The sequence below is a fragment of the Tachypleus tridentatus genome, chromosome 13 (genome assembly GCF_004210375.1).
Source record: "Tachypleus tridentatus isolate NWPU-2018 chromosome 13, ASM421037v1, whole genome shotgun sequence".
NCBI classification, from domain to species: Eukaryota; Metazoa; Arthropoda; class Merostomata; order Xiphosura; family Limulidae; genus Tachypleus; species Tachypleus tridentatus.
Genome location: NC_134837.1, coordinates 181,315,318 through 181,331,399, shown reverse-complemented (window position 1 = coordinate 181,331,399; position 16,082 = coordinate 181,315,318). Strand labels below are relative to the sequence as shown.

General features: G+C 36.7%; 1 protein-coding gene across 2 annotated transcripts in view; it reads right to left on the bottom strand.

Annotated features, from left to right (window-relative positions):
- The window catches only part of LOC143238486 (mannan-binding lectin serine protease 1-like), a 44,266-nt gene that overhangs the window by 11,010 nt on the left and 17,174 nt on the right, over positions 1 to 16,082 (bottom strand). For both annotated transcript variants that reach the window (XM_076478758.1, XM_076478759.1), the window contains exons 6-9: positions 14,224 to 14,397; positions 10,412 to 10,615; positions 4,384 to 4,530; positions 3,366 to 3,528 (exon numbers count right to left, since the gene is read on the bottom strand). In XM_076478758.1, the coding sequence (XP_076334873.1) occupies positions 3,366 to 3,528; positions 4,384 to 4,530; positions 10,412 to 10,615; positions 14,224 to 14,397 (688 nt within the window). The remainder of the gene's footprint in view (positions 1 to 3,365; positions 3,529 to 4,383; positions 4,531 to 10,411; positions 10,616 to 14,223; positions 14,398 to 16,082) is intronic.

Here is a 16,082-nt window from a genome sequence, read left to right as displayed (position 1 = left end):
GGTCAGCACGCTTTAAAAAGGGAGGGTATCTTGTTTTGTTGCTTGGTACAGTTATTGGTACACATCTGGTGAAGCAGATGGCCCAAAGACGTGTATGCTGCTGTTCCCCACGACTGGCTTTTCTGAAGCTAAAATGAGTATAGCGGGACTCGTCGTTACATCTGGCATTCTACTTCAATGTAACATCGATGTTAGAAACATCAACAGAATTGACGTCTTGCATTCATTCCTGTTGTGAAAGTCAATATGTTCAGCAGTCTATATATAAAATGTAATAGAATGAGGTGATTTGGAGTCTTCAAGCCTCAATAAGTGTTGGCTAAACAATTTAAAATTGATTTCATGGCACATTTCAAGTTGGCACTGACAAAGAACATATTAGTGTCTGGTATTTGGACAGAACTTCGATATGAACTTGTCAACTGGCCTACCATTTTCAAAGCATATTACCCACATTTTGGTTATGAGTAAGCGCGTTGAAATGATTTAAGACACATCACCAGTACTGTATCCAATCATTTTCTTTCAAAGGACACGAGTTTTCTCTTCCCTGGTGATCGTAACTCCAACTGACTGTTTCTGGCTGGACTTTATTCACCTTAAGTGGCAATCCATTATGGTCCACTTCTTGTCGTTTGCGTGTAGAGAGAGTGAGGAGATTTTGTCCCAGTACGTTTAGTAACATAAAGTAAATCATATTGTATTAAACTATTTTAGGAACTGTTTTTAAATATTTCTTTGCCCTTCATATTAATCCATACTTTTGCATTGAAATAGTAGTTTGAAGTAAGATTCAAATACCTTATTCACTGGACCCTAATGGAGAATTAAACAGTTTACGATTTCCATCAATCATCATATTTTTTAATGATTAAAATATCTCGACTGTTTTGACATTTGATAAACGTATAAACCTACTCGATTTCTATGGTAATTATAACCGAAAGTTTTAAAAGTTACTTTAATATTTTTCATTAGCTCATAAAGTACATTGTAATGTACTACAAAACTAATGTCACTGAATAGTGGGTGAATGTTCAGAGATGTTTTCTACTCCGTTTTTTTGTCAGAAGTTATTTATTTCTTGAAATTGCGAAAAACCACTCGAAAGCTATCTGTGTTATCCTTCCATAATTTTGAAGTGATGGATAAAGGAATGGCAGCTATAATTAACATCACCCACTGCCAGCTCTTAGGCTGCTTTTTATCAACAAACAGTTTGATTGACCGTTACATTTTAACGCCTCAAATGGAGAAATGGCGAGTATATTTGCTTGTTTTCAAGAAAATGTAGTATCAGATAACACTACTTTATGTACGAGGTCAGATCCAAAAGTTCTAAGACTTCTTCTGTTACAGGTGCTAGTACAGAAGCAGTGAGCTTCACTGAGATGTGTACTAAGTACAAATAGTGATATACCCCACGAACAAGCCATTTTCCCAGACATTATACCCATGTTGCGAAAAACGTGTTCAAAGACAGAAGTATCTCTTGCCCCTGTCGTAATAAAAATGAACAGAAAAAAAAAACATGTTTGCATCAAGTTTTGTGTGAAAAATAGTAAAGGAGGAACAAAAATCCTCGAAATGTTAAGAACTGCCTTTGGTGATGACTGTTTAAGTTAGGCTGTCGTTTATCAATGGATAAAACTCTTCAAAGATGGTCGGGAATCGATCAAAGATGACCCACGTTTTGGGCGACTGTTGACTTCGTCCACTGATGAAACGGTCACTAAGATGAAAGAAAATATTCTAAGTGCTCGAAAATTAACTATTCATAAAATTGCTGAAAAACTGGACATTTCCTGTGGATCGTGATAGGCGATTTTAACTGAAAAACTCTGCATGCATCGAGTGTTTGCAACATTTGTTCCCAGGCTGTTGATAGATGACCAAAAGTTTCACCGTCGACAAGTGTGCGAGGATCTGAAAAGAAAGCTAGAAATTGATCCTAATTTCATTAACGTCATTATTACTGGTGATAAGTCATGGGTATACGGTTATGACCCTGAAACAAAACTTCAGTCATCCCAGTGAAAGTCTCCATCATCACTACGTCCAAAAAACGCACGACAGCCTTCATCAAATATGAAGACAATGTTGCTCGTGTTTTTTTATGTTCAAGGTATTGCTCATCATGAATTGGTACCTCATGGCCGGACAGTAAACCAGGCCTTTTATAAAGATGTCTTAATTTGCTTGAGAGAGAAATTTAGAAGAAACTGCCTCGAACTGTGGGAGAATGGTCACTGGTTTCTTCGTCATAACAACGCGCCTTCACACACTGCTTTGTCTGTTCAAGAATTTGGGGCAGAAAAAACATTCCTGTGATACCACACTCCCCGTATTCTCCCGATCTTGTCCCGTGTGATTTTTTTCTGTTCCTAGAAATCAAAATTAACTTGAAAGGAAAGAGACATTTAATCATTATAATAATATTAAAGCAGAACTAAGTCGCATAGCAGTTGAAGTCTTCAAGCATTTGCTTCCGAAAATAGCAGGAACGTAGGAACAAGTGTGTATCAGCTGGGAGAGATTACTTTGAAGAGGATAGCGTATAATACTGATGTATGTTCATTATTCTTCGGAATAAATGTGGAGTCTTAGAACCTTTCGACTCGTATACATTTAAATTTATAGAGAAGGAAAATAAAAAGTAAATAACTTAATAAATAAACGAATAATGAAAAAATAAGTTGCAGCCAGAAAACAAATATCCACCAATGTATTCTCAAGACGGCTGGTATAGGTATAAAACTATAATTAAAATAAAGTACAGATGACTTAAGAAGGTCAAAATGTTGTTCTGTACTTTATTTTATTTAAAGTTTTAATACCCACATCAGCAGTCTTGAGAATATATTTTTACTTCAAGAAGGTTTCTCGTCTTCACTAAATATCACCAACAGTGGACGTTACCTCTTGACTCACCTTATGATATGTACCATGGTGGTGGATATCTGTTTGTGGTTGCATTTTTATATTCTCAGGTACATTTTTCATTTATTTATTCGTGTATTTTTTTTCTTTTCCTTATTTATAAAGTTATATTAAATAATGGATATGGTGCATAAGATACACGTTATCCTTTTGGCGTAATCTATTTGTAAAATTTGTTGTAATTTACTTAAATAAATATGTATATATACATACTCACCGAACCAAGTGCAACATAATATGTTAGCAAAGTATTAGCAACAAGTAAATCACGCGGGGTACAAAATATAAATTTCATGCATATGGTCAAGTAAGTCTATGTTAATGGATTTATTTATTAAACCAATTATTCTGGTGAAAAAGTTACGTTTATGTTAGGTGCACATATTATGCTTAAACGATATATATTGAATAATAATAAAACTAACCAGCGGATTTTTGCACCAGGATGAGTCGAGTAACATTGTAACACATGGGATTCGTTTTCAACTACACTTGCATTCTGAGGCGTTCTGGAAAATGGTATATCAAGATTCTTGTCTTGGAGGACATTTTTTAGGTCTTCCTTCACTGGAACTTCGGTAGCATTAACTAGAATATCAATGTAAAATTTAACATATGAAAGCACAAAGTAACAACTTGTTAATTTCATTTTATGAAATTTCTACATTTTTCTATATCGATTTACTAGAACAAAGCCAAGCTAGGCTATTTGTTGAGTCTATCGACCCCAAACTTATGTGATGCAAGTCCGTAAACTTACTGTTGCTTCACCGGGGATTTTATACTGATATAGCTACTAGTTTCTATAGGTCTTTTGTTTTTACATAGTATATTGGAACTCGAAATTTTTACCTGAACGGTACCCTTTACAGATGTGGGCGAAATGGTCAGGTTAAAGACCTTTAGGATTCAAGTTTGACCGTCCTTAATTTTGAACTATTGGCCAGAAGAGCCGCAGTCAACCAGAGCACCGGCGGCAACTAGGGTTTTGTCTGCCTCGTTTAAACCGAGTAGCGGGGTTGACTGTAAGTTTCTCTAGTCAAAAGAGGAAATTTTAATTTATTAGATAAATATTAGATCGATTACAATGGGAAAGCTAACTTACTCGAATCATAGATCAACCGGTTGTAATCTACTGATTAAAGTGCCTAGACCGCGAATCCTAAAATTCAGGATTCGAGAGCTTTCACCACAAAAACGCACTCAGGGGCCAGTGATGCGATATAGAAGTGAGAGTAGGTCGACACAACAAACAGATCATAGGTCTCCTGAAGGCATAAAAAGCTTCCACCTTTTACCGAAGCAAACGATATTTAAAATGGAGCAACTGAATGAACAAAACCACATTCGACCATCAGTTATGTCCACAGTATTTTAACGTTGTAAATCTGTGGACTTAACACTTTCTCCCTGGAGGACACTACATAACGTCAATAAACTTACCTTTTACTACTTCAAACCAATAGTCTGCTTGAAAGCCAGAAAACTCAGAAAAATCATCACTTTTAAAAATCACCAACATCTTCTCCTGGGAAGATACGATCTCTTCATCCTGCGTGTGACCACAGAATCTTCCGAGTAAATCCGCATCTTAAAAACATGAGAAATCCAACATACTGTCATTTTTATTTGTATTGATATTGTCATTTCTTATATAAAATATCCTTTAAACAAATACTTCTATCCGTTTATGTGAAGTTCAGCATAACAGAATCTAAGCCACATAATAAAACGTAATACAGCAATCAACGTAGTGTGACTTTTTTAACACATAAATGCACGATAAATATGAAGTTCTAACCAGCAGGTCTCTAAATTAAAGTTTCAAATGTGCTCTGTCTATCTGCACACGTAGTTGTCCATGTGGCCAATCGGCCACTACCAATACTCCTCGGATCACGAAAGTGGAAGAATCAAGTCCAAACAATATTTATCAGTAAGCTTAAAACTTTAGTTGACTACTTCAGTGACAACGGAAATTCACTTTTCAAAAATATTTTGTGCTAAGCGAGGATAGGTTAGGTTCAGGTTAGGCGTTTTGCGCTGTCAGAATTTGATCAATGACCATATCTTTGTTTTAAAATATTAAGAATCTAAAAGTTTCGTAAAGTATATAGAAATAAGGACATAATATAAATATTAGTGAATGAGTAAGCAGAGATTGTGTTAATTCAGTGTAAATTGGATGGACGGACGGACGGACTTATTGCGTCTGTGATTCATTGAGTTAAATAATGAATTATAGTCCTCTGTGGTTCAGTTAAGAGTTAGACAGCGAGGATTAGTGTCCTATGATTCAGTTACAGTTGGACCACGAGGACTAGTGTTCTGTGATTCAGATAAAGCTAGGCAGTGAGGGTTAGTGTTCTGTGATTCAGTTAAAGTTAGACAGCTAGGGTGATTCATATTCTGCATGTAAGTTTGTACTTGTAAGTTAGGCCTCATTAGTTTTCAGAAGTTCTGATAAATGTTGTGTTGTAGAAGTCAGGCCTACAAGTAAACGTGAACTGTAAGAAAAATTATTCCCCTATTAATAAAATAAATTAATGCGTTTCATTACTTGGACTACCCATACAAATCCAAGATAATCCGCCCAAAAGTAGAAAGCATTATAATATTATGTTTCTAAATTTTTGTTGTAGCTACAAAACGAATTCATTAGCTACTCTTTGATAATACAATCAGAATACAAATATTAACCACTTTATGAATAAATGAAGTAATTTCATGTTTCTTCTGATTAACTTAATTTAACTTGTTAAAACTATTTTACATTGTTCAGTTATTTTGAATAGGTTCAACTTCAATGAAAACACAAACAAATATTTCTGCATACATAATCTAACTTTAATTACAACTCGTGAATACTGTACTGTTTGACCTTTAAAACCGCTGCTTTGGGGTTTCGTTGAACTTAGGCATAAGTCTAACAGTTTCCAGGTTCAATTTCTACATTTTAATTGGCTAAGAAATAAGAATTACGTCCATCTTCTACTCGTTTTATTATTCTTGCATCATACTTTATACGCTACTTAATGTGACGATGATTTATATGAAAGGAAATTTAATGATTTATTTTTGTTTCAAGATGTTCTTAATACAGGTTCTTTTGAATTATTTTGTAAAAATAGCTCGAACTCGAGTCGACGTAACGATAATGAATTTATTTATTTCTTCCATAATGTTTGTCACAGGCTAGATTTACATTAACGCAAGTTGTAGGTCTAATTTAAAAAAAAAAACAAATATTTTTGACATAAACACTGAAACTCCCGTAGGCCTAAAACACTAATAATGTTCAATAGAAATTTGCTTTGATAAGATTAATAAACCTAACCTTTACTGAATAACTTTACTCGGTCATCATATACTCGGCAATCACATACTAAATATGTCACTAACTTATTATCGAACATTCAAATATTATTCGTGTTCATAACATGTCTACATGTTAGTCTAAGTCAGGGGTCACAAAACTACGGCACGCGTGCCGGATACGACCTTCGAGGTCATTTTGTCCGGCCCGCCAGCAGCTAGCCGCTTGGAAATAAAAAGTGACATTTCATCAAATGTCCGACTGTCATAACAAAATAAGTCACACCAATGGTCGCTTTAAGCTGGCAAACACAAGACGTTATGATAAACGCTGTCACGCGCATTTTTAACCAATAGGAAGTCTTCTTTCGTCCTTGCTGCCCGATTTCGAAAACAAGTACAGACTTAACCCTCGTCCTATCGACTCGTCTTGTAAATTCAGCGGCCTAGGGGGCCCGGCATGGCCAAGCGCGTTCAGGCGTGCGACTCGTAATCTGAGGGTCGCGGGTTCGCATCACCGTCGTGCCAAATATACTCGCCCTTTCAGCCGTGGGAGCGTTATAATGTAACGGTCAATCCCACTATTCGTTGGTAAAAGATTAGTCCAAGAGTTGGCGGTGGGTGATGATGACTAGCTGCCTTCCCTCTAGTCTTACACTGCTAAATTAGGGGCGGCTAGCACAGATTGCCCTCGAGTAGCTTTGTGCGAAATTCAAAAACAAACAAACGCGGCCTAGAGTTACCGCTTCAGCAAGCTCATTTCTCTTAGTAGTCGGGTTATGCGCTTTTCGTAACTCGTTCTTATGTAAGTGTCGTGGCAAACGTACGTTTCAATATATTTTGTTTTGCGTTCTTGGACCTGTACAATACTTTTCTCACAGCGTTCTGTTTTTTATTTTCAGATCCTGTTTTTTTTACCCATCGTTATGGCTGCTTTTAAAAAAAGAAAAGTGGACTCTGAGTGTCGTGCTTTCAATGAAGAATGGGCAGAAAAGTACTTCTTTATGGAAACAAAAAACCAGAAAGCTACTTGTGTGATATGCACAGAAAGTGTTGCCATTTTAAAAGAGTATAGTCTTCGGCGTCACTATGAAACAAAACATCGATCAACATATTTGAAATTTTCAGAAAAGTTCCGTTCTGAGAAACTTGAATCATGAAACATGTTTTTGAATCTCAAAAGAATCTCTTCACGAGAAAGCTTACTGAAAATGAATCTGTCACTCGTACAAGTTACAAAATAGTGCAACGGATGGCAGAGCGAGGAAAATCTTTTACTGACGGCAACTTCATCAAAGAGTGTATGGTGGAAGCAGCAAATGAGCTGTGTCCTGAAAAAGCCAATTTCTTTGAAAGTATCAGCCTTTCAGCAACTTCAGTTGTACGGAGAGCAGAAGAACTTGGAGAAAACATCGCATTACAGATACGCCAAAAAGCTAGGAACTTCTTATGGTATTCTCTGGCACAGGATGAGTCTACTGATCTCTCGATTACTTCTCGTGTTCATTCGTGGAGTTAATTTGGACTTTCAGATCACGGAAGAGTTGGCATCAGTTTGCAGCATGCACGGAAGAACAACTGGAGAAGACATTTTCATGCAAGTGCATAAAACTTTACAAGACTATAACCTTCAGTGGAATCAGCTTAGAGGTGTAACAGTTGATGGAAGAAAAAACATGGCTGGAGTAAAGAAGGGTCTGGTGGAGCTGATCAGGAAACAGTTGGAAGATCTTCAACTCCCAAGCGCTCTGTTCATACACTGCACCATACATCAGCAAGCACTCTGTGGAAAAGACTTAGATATTTCTTGCGTACTGAAACCAGTCATTTCTGCAGTGAACTTCATTCGAGGTCATGCACTTAATCATCGCTAGTTCAAGGCGTTTCTTGAAGAAATTGATTCGGATTTCTGTGACTTGCCTTATCTCACGGCAGTGAGGTGGCTCAACTGCAGTAAAGTCTTGTCTCGTTTTTATAAGCTGAGAAGAAAATATATATATTACTTATCGAGGAATATAGAGCCGATCCACTTCTGTCGAATCCAACCTGGTTGTCAAAGTTGTCTTTTTTTGGTTGACATCACATCCCACATGAATGAATCGAACTTGAAACTTCATGGGAAGAATAACCTTGTCTGTGATCTCTATAGAATCATTAAAGGATTTCGGAGAAAGCTGTCATTGTTTGAAGCACACTTGGAAGTAGAAAACCTCTCTCATTTTCAGTGTTTCAATGAGTTTCATGCTGGAATCACAGAAGATGTCAACCTGGAGTTTCAGAAAAAATTATTGGTGATTTAAATAAACATTTTTAGAGAGATTTTCGGATCTCGACAGAATCGAAAGTGACATCCTCGTTTTTCAGAATTCTTTTGATTGTGTCATTGATGACGTGCCAGTGGAACTTCAGCTGAAGGTCATCGATTTGCAAGGAAATGACTTGTTGAAAGCAAAACACAGAGAGAGGCAACTTATTGAACTTTACAGCTGCCTACCTGAAGATGATTTTCCAAAGCTGAAGCTGTTCGCATCTGGTATGGCATCAGTGTTTGGAACAACTTATGTCTGTGAACAAGAATTTTCAAAAATGAAATATGTGAAGTCGGTACATCGCTCAAGGTTGACTGATGAACGTTTCAAAGCAATTCTAAAAATTAGATGCAGCAATTCAAAACCGAACATTGAAGATAGTATTCTAAGAATAGTTTTATGACTTCACTTGATTTTAACACGCGTGTTTTATTTCAATAATTGTAAAGTTAGGATCTTACCGAGTAAACCAAACAATAAAAATAAATAACTTTACAAGATAAATATATTTTTCTGTTAAATAGACAATATCGACCCACCGTAGGAGTAGCCCATCGTCAGGATAAACACGATTACTAATTATAATAAAATACTAGCTGTAAGCCATTAAGTCCAACCATTACTTCTCGTAAGGCGTAGCAGAAATGAAAAATCATAATGCTGAAAATGTGGCTTGCAGCATCGAGATTGGTAAGTTGGTCTCGACACCAAGCCTTGTTCGCTAGACTATATATAGCTATTTTCTGAACATTTAGAAATGCATTTATACTTACGTAGCACGTGAAAATAGGATTTTTGATCTTGCAAATAATTGGCCATATAAAAAATAACAAAAAAATGTTTCATCCATAACCCACCAACTTGATTCTTAAGTATTATACAACCTCCCGCATAAGTTGGACTTGAACATTGATCTACACAAACATGAGAAAAATTACAGGTAATTTTATAAGTTCCAGACTGTTTGTTTTTTCAAATCAAATTATCTTTTTCTTTGTTTACTTCTCCCTTTTGGCGCAAAGCCACATAATAAAATGTCTACGCTCGTTTCACTACAAGGAATTGAATCCCAAGTTTTAGTATGGTAACTCCATGAACTTAACGTTGGCCTACAAGAGAATAGAATTTAAATAGACGTGATGCGTGTTCTCTTTTTTTTCTAAAGTGATAAAGATGGAGAGAAGTTTCTTTGTTTGTAGTTTAAGCACAAAACTACTCAATTGGCTATATGTGCTCCGCCCACCACGGTTATCGAAACCCGATTTCTAAGAGAGAAGTTTCTGTACATTTTTTGAGTTAATGGTTTGTACTTTTGATTATCAGAGCTACTGCTATTTTCTGTTTATTCGGGTCAGTTAAAATTATACGTAGAGAGACTGACCTTAATTGAATATTGGCCCGGCATGGCCAGGTGGGTTAAGGCGTTCGACTAGTAATCTGAGGATCACGGGTTCCAATCCCGGTCGCACCAAACATGCTCGTCCTTTCAGCCGTGGGGGCGTTATACTATGACGGTCAATCCCACTATTCGTTTGTAAAAGAGTGCCCAAAAGTTGGAGGTGGGTGGTGATGACTAGCTGTCTTCCCTCTAGCCTTACACTGTTAAATTAGGGACGGCTGGCGCATATAGCTCTCGTGTAGCTTGACTCAAAATTCAAAACAAACCAAACCATCATCATACAACACGCATGCTCGAGTATGAGAAAACTAATTTATCATTAAGTGAAAACAAAATTATGGTAAATTACAGAATACATTTGAGATCTAAAATATATTTTTGTAGGTAAAAGTTAATCATGATATTACGAACGTGATATAACAGAAAACACAAGCTAAGAAAAACAAACCTTTGTGGTGGCCATCCCGCAGTTCAACATAATCGAATGTGCAGTTTGGCACGTTTTCCAACTCCAGTTTGTTGAACTTCAAGACGACCACGTGGTCTTGAGGTGCTTGAATCATGAAACGACATTGGGCATTGCTAGGGTACTTTTTTGGGAAATTTGGACTTGAAATCGTTCCGTTCCACTGTTGATTTTCCCAGGTGCATTCTACACGAATTACAATAAGAAATATAATAATTAATTCTAGGCACGTTGTTGTTAGATAACATTTGCTAGAAATTATTTTCATGGTTTATATTTTCGTAAAATACTTGAAACGAGCCTTACAGAGCAACTATTTGAGATTTATGTAATCAAGTTAAGTTTAATTGGATATATTTTTTAATATATAAAACTCAATAAATTATTATGAATACACGAAAGGTAAGTACGTCAGTGCATCATTCGATGGTTATTGTCATGAAGATATCCAATTCCCTTTTTGTTTAGTGACTTATAACGTGTTTAATCCTCACATACAACAGTATTATCTTTCAAACAGTAATCGTACGTCAAAAACCTCAGGCACAATGTTAGAGTTAATCATTCAATTGGTGTAGTTGAATAACTGTTTCTTTACTTCAACACAGTAGTTTAATGTAAACCTCTTTCATTCCTTTGAACACAATGAAACCATACAATATACATAATGATATTCAGGAGTTCTCGTGTAAATAAATTAAATTTTAATGTAAACAGTAGTCGTGACAGCGATGGTCCTTCGATGGCAACAATATTATTTAAAAACAATATGTAACATCCTAACGGGCATTGATGCCCGTAGTGGGCAGATCACAGATAGCCCATTGTGTAGCTTTGTGCTCTAAACAAACAAACCTAACGGACAACTGAGCTATCTGTAATATGAGATAGTTATTAAATTTGAATTTATTAAAATTTATTTCATCTATTAAATCCTTGAAAAGATACATTTTCTAGAAAATTTTCGATTGGTTTAAACCTGTATATAAAATCCAACCTTCACTTCCTTCAATACTCTTTGTATTTTTTATATAGTACTAGTGAAGCAATCTCCAGCTCTGATTGGTTTGTATTTCAAAGCTAAGAACATATCCTTTGATTATTCGTTTGGGTAACTCAAACACTATCCTTCCACTTGGTAGTTCATCATACCCTGCAATAATAACAGGCAAACCATTCATCCCTACCCTAGTTTATTATACAAATACATACAGATGAGTATATTTCCGAACGTAGCAACCACCACCCAGATACTGATAAGACTTTAACTTGACAAGTAAGACCAGTTGTAGCCAGTATAACAAACAGATGTATCTGGTCAACAATATTTTTACCCATCTTGATTTAAAACAATCAAGATGTTAAAACTAACCTAATTATTAATTTTAATTATTTTTATAAAGTGCTAGACCAAAATTTAACCATGTCAGTTAGCAACAAAAAATCTTCAATCTAAACATTATGGGCACATGATGAGTCTAAGTTTGTTTGTTTGTTTGTTTGTTTATAATTAACCACAAAGCTATACAATGAGCTATTTGTGCTCTCCCACCACAGGTATCGAAACCTGTTTTTATGGTGGTGTGAGTCCGCAGACATAACACTGTGCCACAGCATTGCAAGACAAAAATAAAAATAGAGAGAGTCATAACTCTTACCTTTCAAACTATGGCTTCCAGAAAATACTTTCAGTGTCACATGTGTCATAATATAACACTACAACTATGTTAATTTTACATATTAAAGAAAGTAGGCCAAAACCAAAATGGAGGTGAAAAGTACAAATATATAAAAAGAAGGTATGAGAAGAACAAACTAGGCTACATTTTAACACATCCCTACAGCGTAGTCTATACTCTAAGTTTCATTTATATGTCCTTTAGGGACAAATATATTTGTAACAAGCTAAACAGACTTGGCGTGGCCTAATGGTGTGGGCGCTTGATTATCAATCCCACTTTTCGTTGATAAAAGAGTTGACGGTTTTTCTATTGCTGACAAATATCAAACATGTTGCTAAAATATCAGGATCAAATATTATTAAACGTAATTTTGTATTTTAACATCAGTCGCATGCAACTAATTTCTGTTTGAGTACATATCAAATACATTCGTAATATTACATTTCACCTTAACATAAATTTGGCCCCCCGCTAGTACAGCGGTAAGTCTATGGATTTATAATGCTAAAATCAGGGGTCCGATTCCCCTCGGTGGGCTGAGCAGAGAGCCCCATGTGGCTTTGCTATAAGAAAACACACACACACAACATAAATTTATCCTAAGCCTCAATATTTTCAAAATTCTACAAGGCCATACATGGCCTGACGACCTAATTATTTTTTTAGTGGATGTTTCATGTCTTCATATTTATTTATACTCCCCAGTGGCTCAGCGGTATGTCTGCGGACTTACAACGCTAAAATCGGGTTCGATACCCGTGGTGTTCAGAGCACAGATAGCCCATTGTGTAGTTTTGTGCTTAATTCAAACAACAACAACGTATTTATTTGTAGGTAAAGACTTATTTCTTGAGTATTCATTTTGAAAAGTTCATTTTCTTTCTATGTCCTTTATATGTGTGTCCCCCGCTAGTACAGTAGTATGTCTTTGGATTTACAACGCTAAAATCAGGGGTTAGATTTCCCTCGGTGGGCTCAGTAAATAGCCCAATGTGGCTTTGCTCTAAGAAAACGCACACACATACACCTTTATCTGTGACTTATTGTTGGATGTGCCTGGTGATAGCAAATGAGAGAAAGTTTTATAACCTTTATTTCTTTTAGTAATAAACTAAGGGATATGTTGCGAAACTGACGAATACCATAATTTAAGAGTAGCAAACACGTTACAAACAATATGAAATAGTTACGAAAAAATTAAAGAGTGCTAAGTTAAAAATTACTTAATAAAGATTTTTACTTTATTATCCACTATTTTAATCTAAATCATTTAAGACAAACTGTATACAGAGTACTTAAAAACCTAAAATAACAAACATGAGACACCGAGATACAGTAATAAACTAACAACAGAAATATGTTTTATAACCAGAAAAGAAACCTCACAAACCAAGTGTTTTCGAGAAGTAGATGCAAGCAAATTCACTTTTCGAATGTCCCCGAGTTACTGGTTTGTTTGTTTGTTTTTTCTCTGCTGATAACATTTTACCGTTGAATCTGCAGGCGTTTAAATATCATATGTTTAACAAATTATGTCATAAGATCACCAACAGTAAGTTTCTGGTTTGGTTATTCCTACGTTTGTTTGTTTTGATATTATATGTTATATAATATCATTATTATATTGTTATTATTATATGTTTTGATATGTTTAGTAATTATGTTACTAGTAGAATAATGAGCTGAAGTTAGTAGAACTGAAGATACTTCCAGTTAGAAGAACTGAAGACACCTCCAGCTGGTAGAACTAAAGATACCTCCAGTTGGTACAACTGAAGACACCTCCAGCTGGAAGAACTTAAGATACCTCCAGCTAGAAGAACTTAAGACACCACCAGTTGGTACAACTGAAGACACCTCCAGTTAGTACAACTGAAGATACCTCCAACTGGTAGAACTGACACCTCTAGCTCCAGTTAGTACAACTGAAGATACCTCCAACTGGTAGAACTGAAGGCACCTCCAGCTAGTAGAACTAAAGATACCTCCAGTTGGTACAACTGAAGACACCTCCAGCTAGTAGAACTAAAGATACTTCTAATTGGTGGAATACGAATAACAAGTTTCAGATTTACTTATTCCCATTTCTTTTTATTATTGAAAACTTCATACCTCCAAGGTCCTGCGGATCAGGCGTAGAAACATAATTACTGGTAGAATAGTGAGCTTGAAATCCTCTGTGGTTTAATAAGTCATCTGAGTGGAAGTAGATCAGCAGAGTGTTATTTGTGGACCTCAAAGTCTTCTCATCTTCTTTTTTGCAAAATCGGCCTAACAGTGGTGCATCTGAATATTCAAATGGGAGTAATAATTGTCGATTAGCACCGGCGTATTTCAAAGGAAACCAAATATTCAAAACCACGCGTCAACAATTCAAAAAAATTAACCAACATATTTGATACCTTATCCTAGATCCTCTGAGAGAGAAATGTTACCTTTCATGAGCGTTTTATTTATTTATATATTTTGTACGTTTTAACGGAATTGCGGATTGTAACAACTAATTTTGTTTTGGTAGTATGATGTATCTGCCCTCCATATTTCACAACAAACAAACCAGTAGCGAACAAAAATCTCAGTCAAGGTTGTTCAGGATCCTAGAGTCGTCAAATCTCAGTACTGTTGTAAAATAAAGTTTCTTAACGTATCTTCTATGTCCAAGTAATTTGTACGTTAAAATGTAGAAGAAAAGTCCAGTAAAATTGAAATTTATTTAATGTGAGGCAAATGGTTTGTTTTAAGGTATATAATTTTTGTATACTTTTTAAATATATACTTTTACGTTTCACAAAATATACATAATATACTCTTTAAAAAACGAAACGCAAAAGGCAAAATATGAGACAAATTGTTAACAAGTTTATTCCGAGTTGTTTTGTATGACATGTGTGAAACTTTAAACATTCACTGCTGAAAATCCAAAGTCTGCAAAGGCGAAGTCCACGCTCACTAGATGAAGTTTAATGTCACTCAACGTCAATAACGAGTATGCCCTCCGTGAGCATCAATAACTGCTTGGCATCTCCTGCCCACGGAAGCGATGAGATGACGAATCACATCCTGTGGAATGGCTGTCCACTCAGCCTGCAAAGCTGCTGCAAGCTGAGGTAGAGTCTGCGGTTGAGGTTGTCGCCGTCGCAGACGTCGGTCCAACTCGTCCCAAAGATGTTCGATGGGGTTTAAGTCTGGTGATCTGGAGGGCCAGGGAAGAACGTTGATGTTGTGGTGTCTCAAGAAGACAGTGGTGAGTCGGGCTGTGTGAGGACGGGCGTTGTCATGTTGAAAAACGTCGTTGACGTTCACCATGATGGGTTGCACGTATCGTTGAGCCGTAAGATTCCCTCGAATGTGCAAAAAGGTCTGTTCTGGCATTGTAGGCGATGGCAGCCCACATCATGACGCTGCCACCACCAAATCTCTCAACATCCTGCACACAGTTTGCTGCAAAACGTTCACCTCGGCGACGGTAAACACGGGTCCTTCCATCTTGCCTACGAAGCATAAAACATGATTCATCGCTGAACCAAACATGCCTCCATCGTTGATGAGGCCATACCCGATGTGCCCGAGTCCACTGCAACCGTGCTTGACGATGTTGCTGGGTGAGGATGACGCCTCTGACTGGACGTCGAGGTCGGATTCCTGCATCTCGTAGACGGTTGCGTACGGTCTGATCGGAAATCTTACGCAGCCCTGGTATGGTTGAGGCAGTAGACGTCGCAGTGGTGGCCCTATCCCGAAGGTGACGTAACCGGATGTTGCGATCTTGTGCGGGCGTGGTCACACGAGGTCTGCCTGATCGTGGACGGTCACGAGTTGATCCATGTTGTTGGTGACGATTCCATTACCTTGTGATGGTGCTTGGGTGGACATTCACAGCTCTGGCAACATCTGATCGAGATTCGCCTGCTTCCAAGCGACCAATGGCGTTGTTGCGTTGTGCTTCAGTCAGTCTTGGCGTAACTGTATTG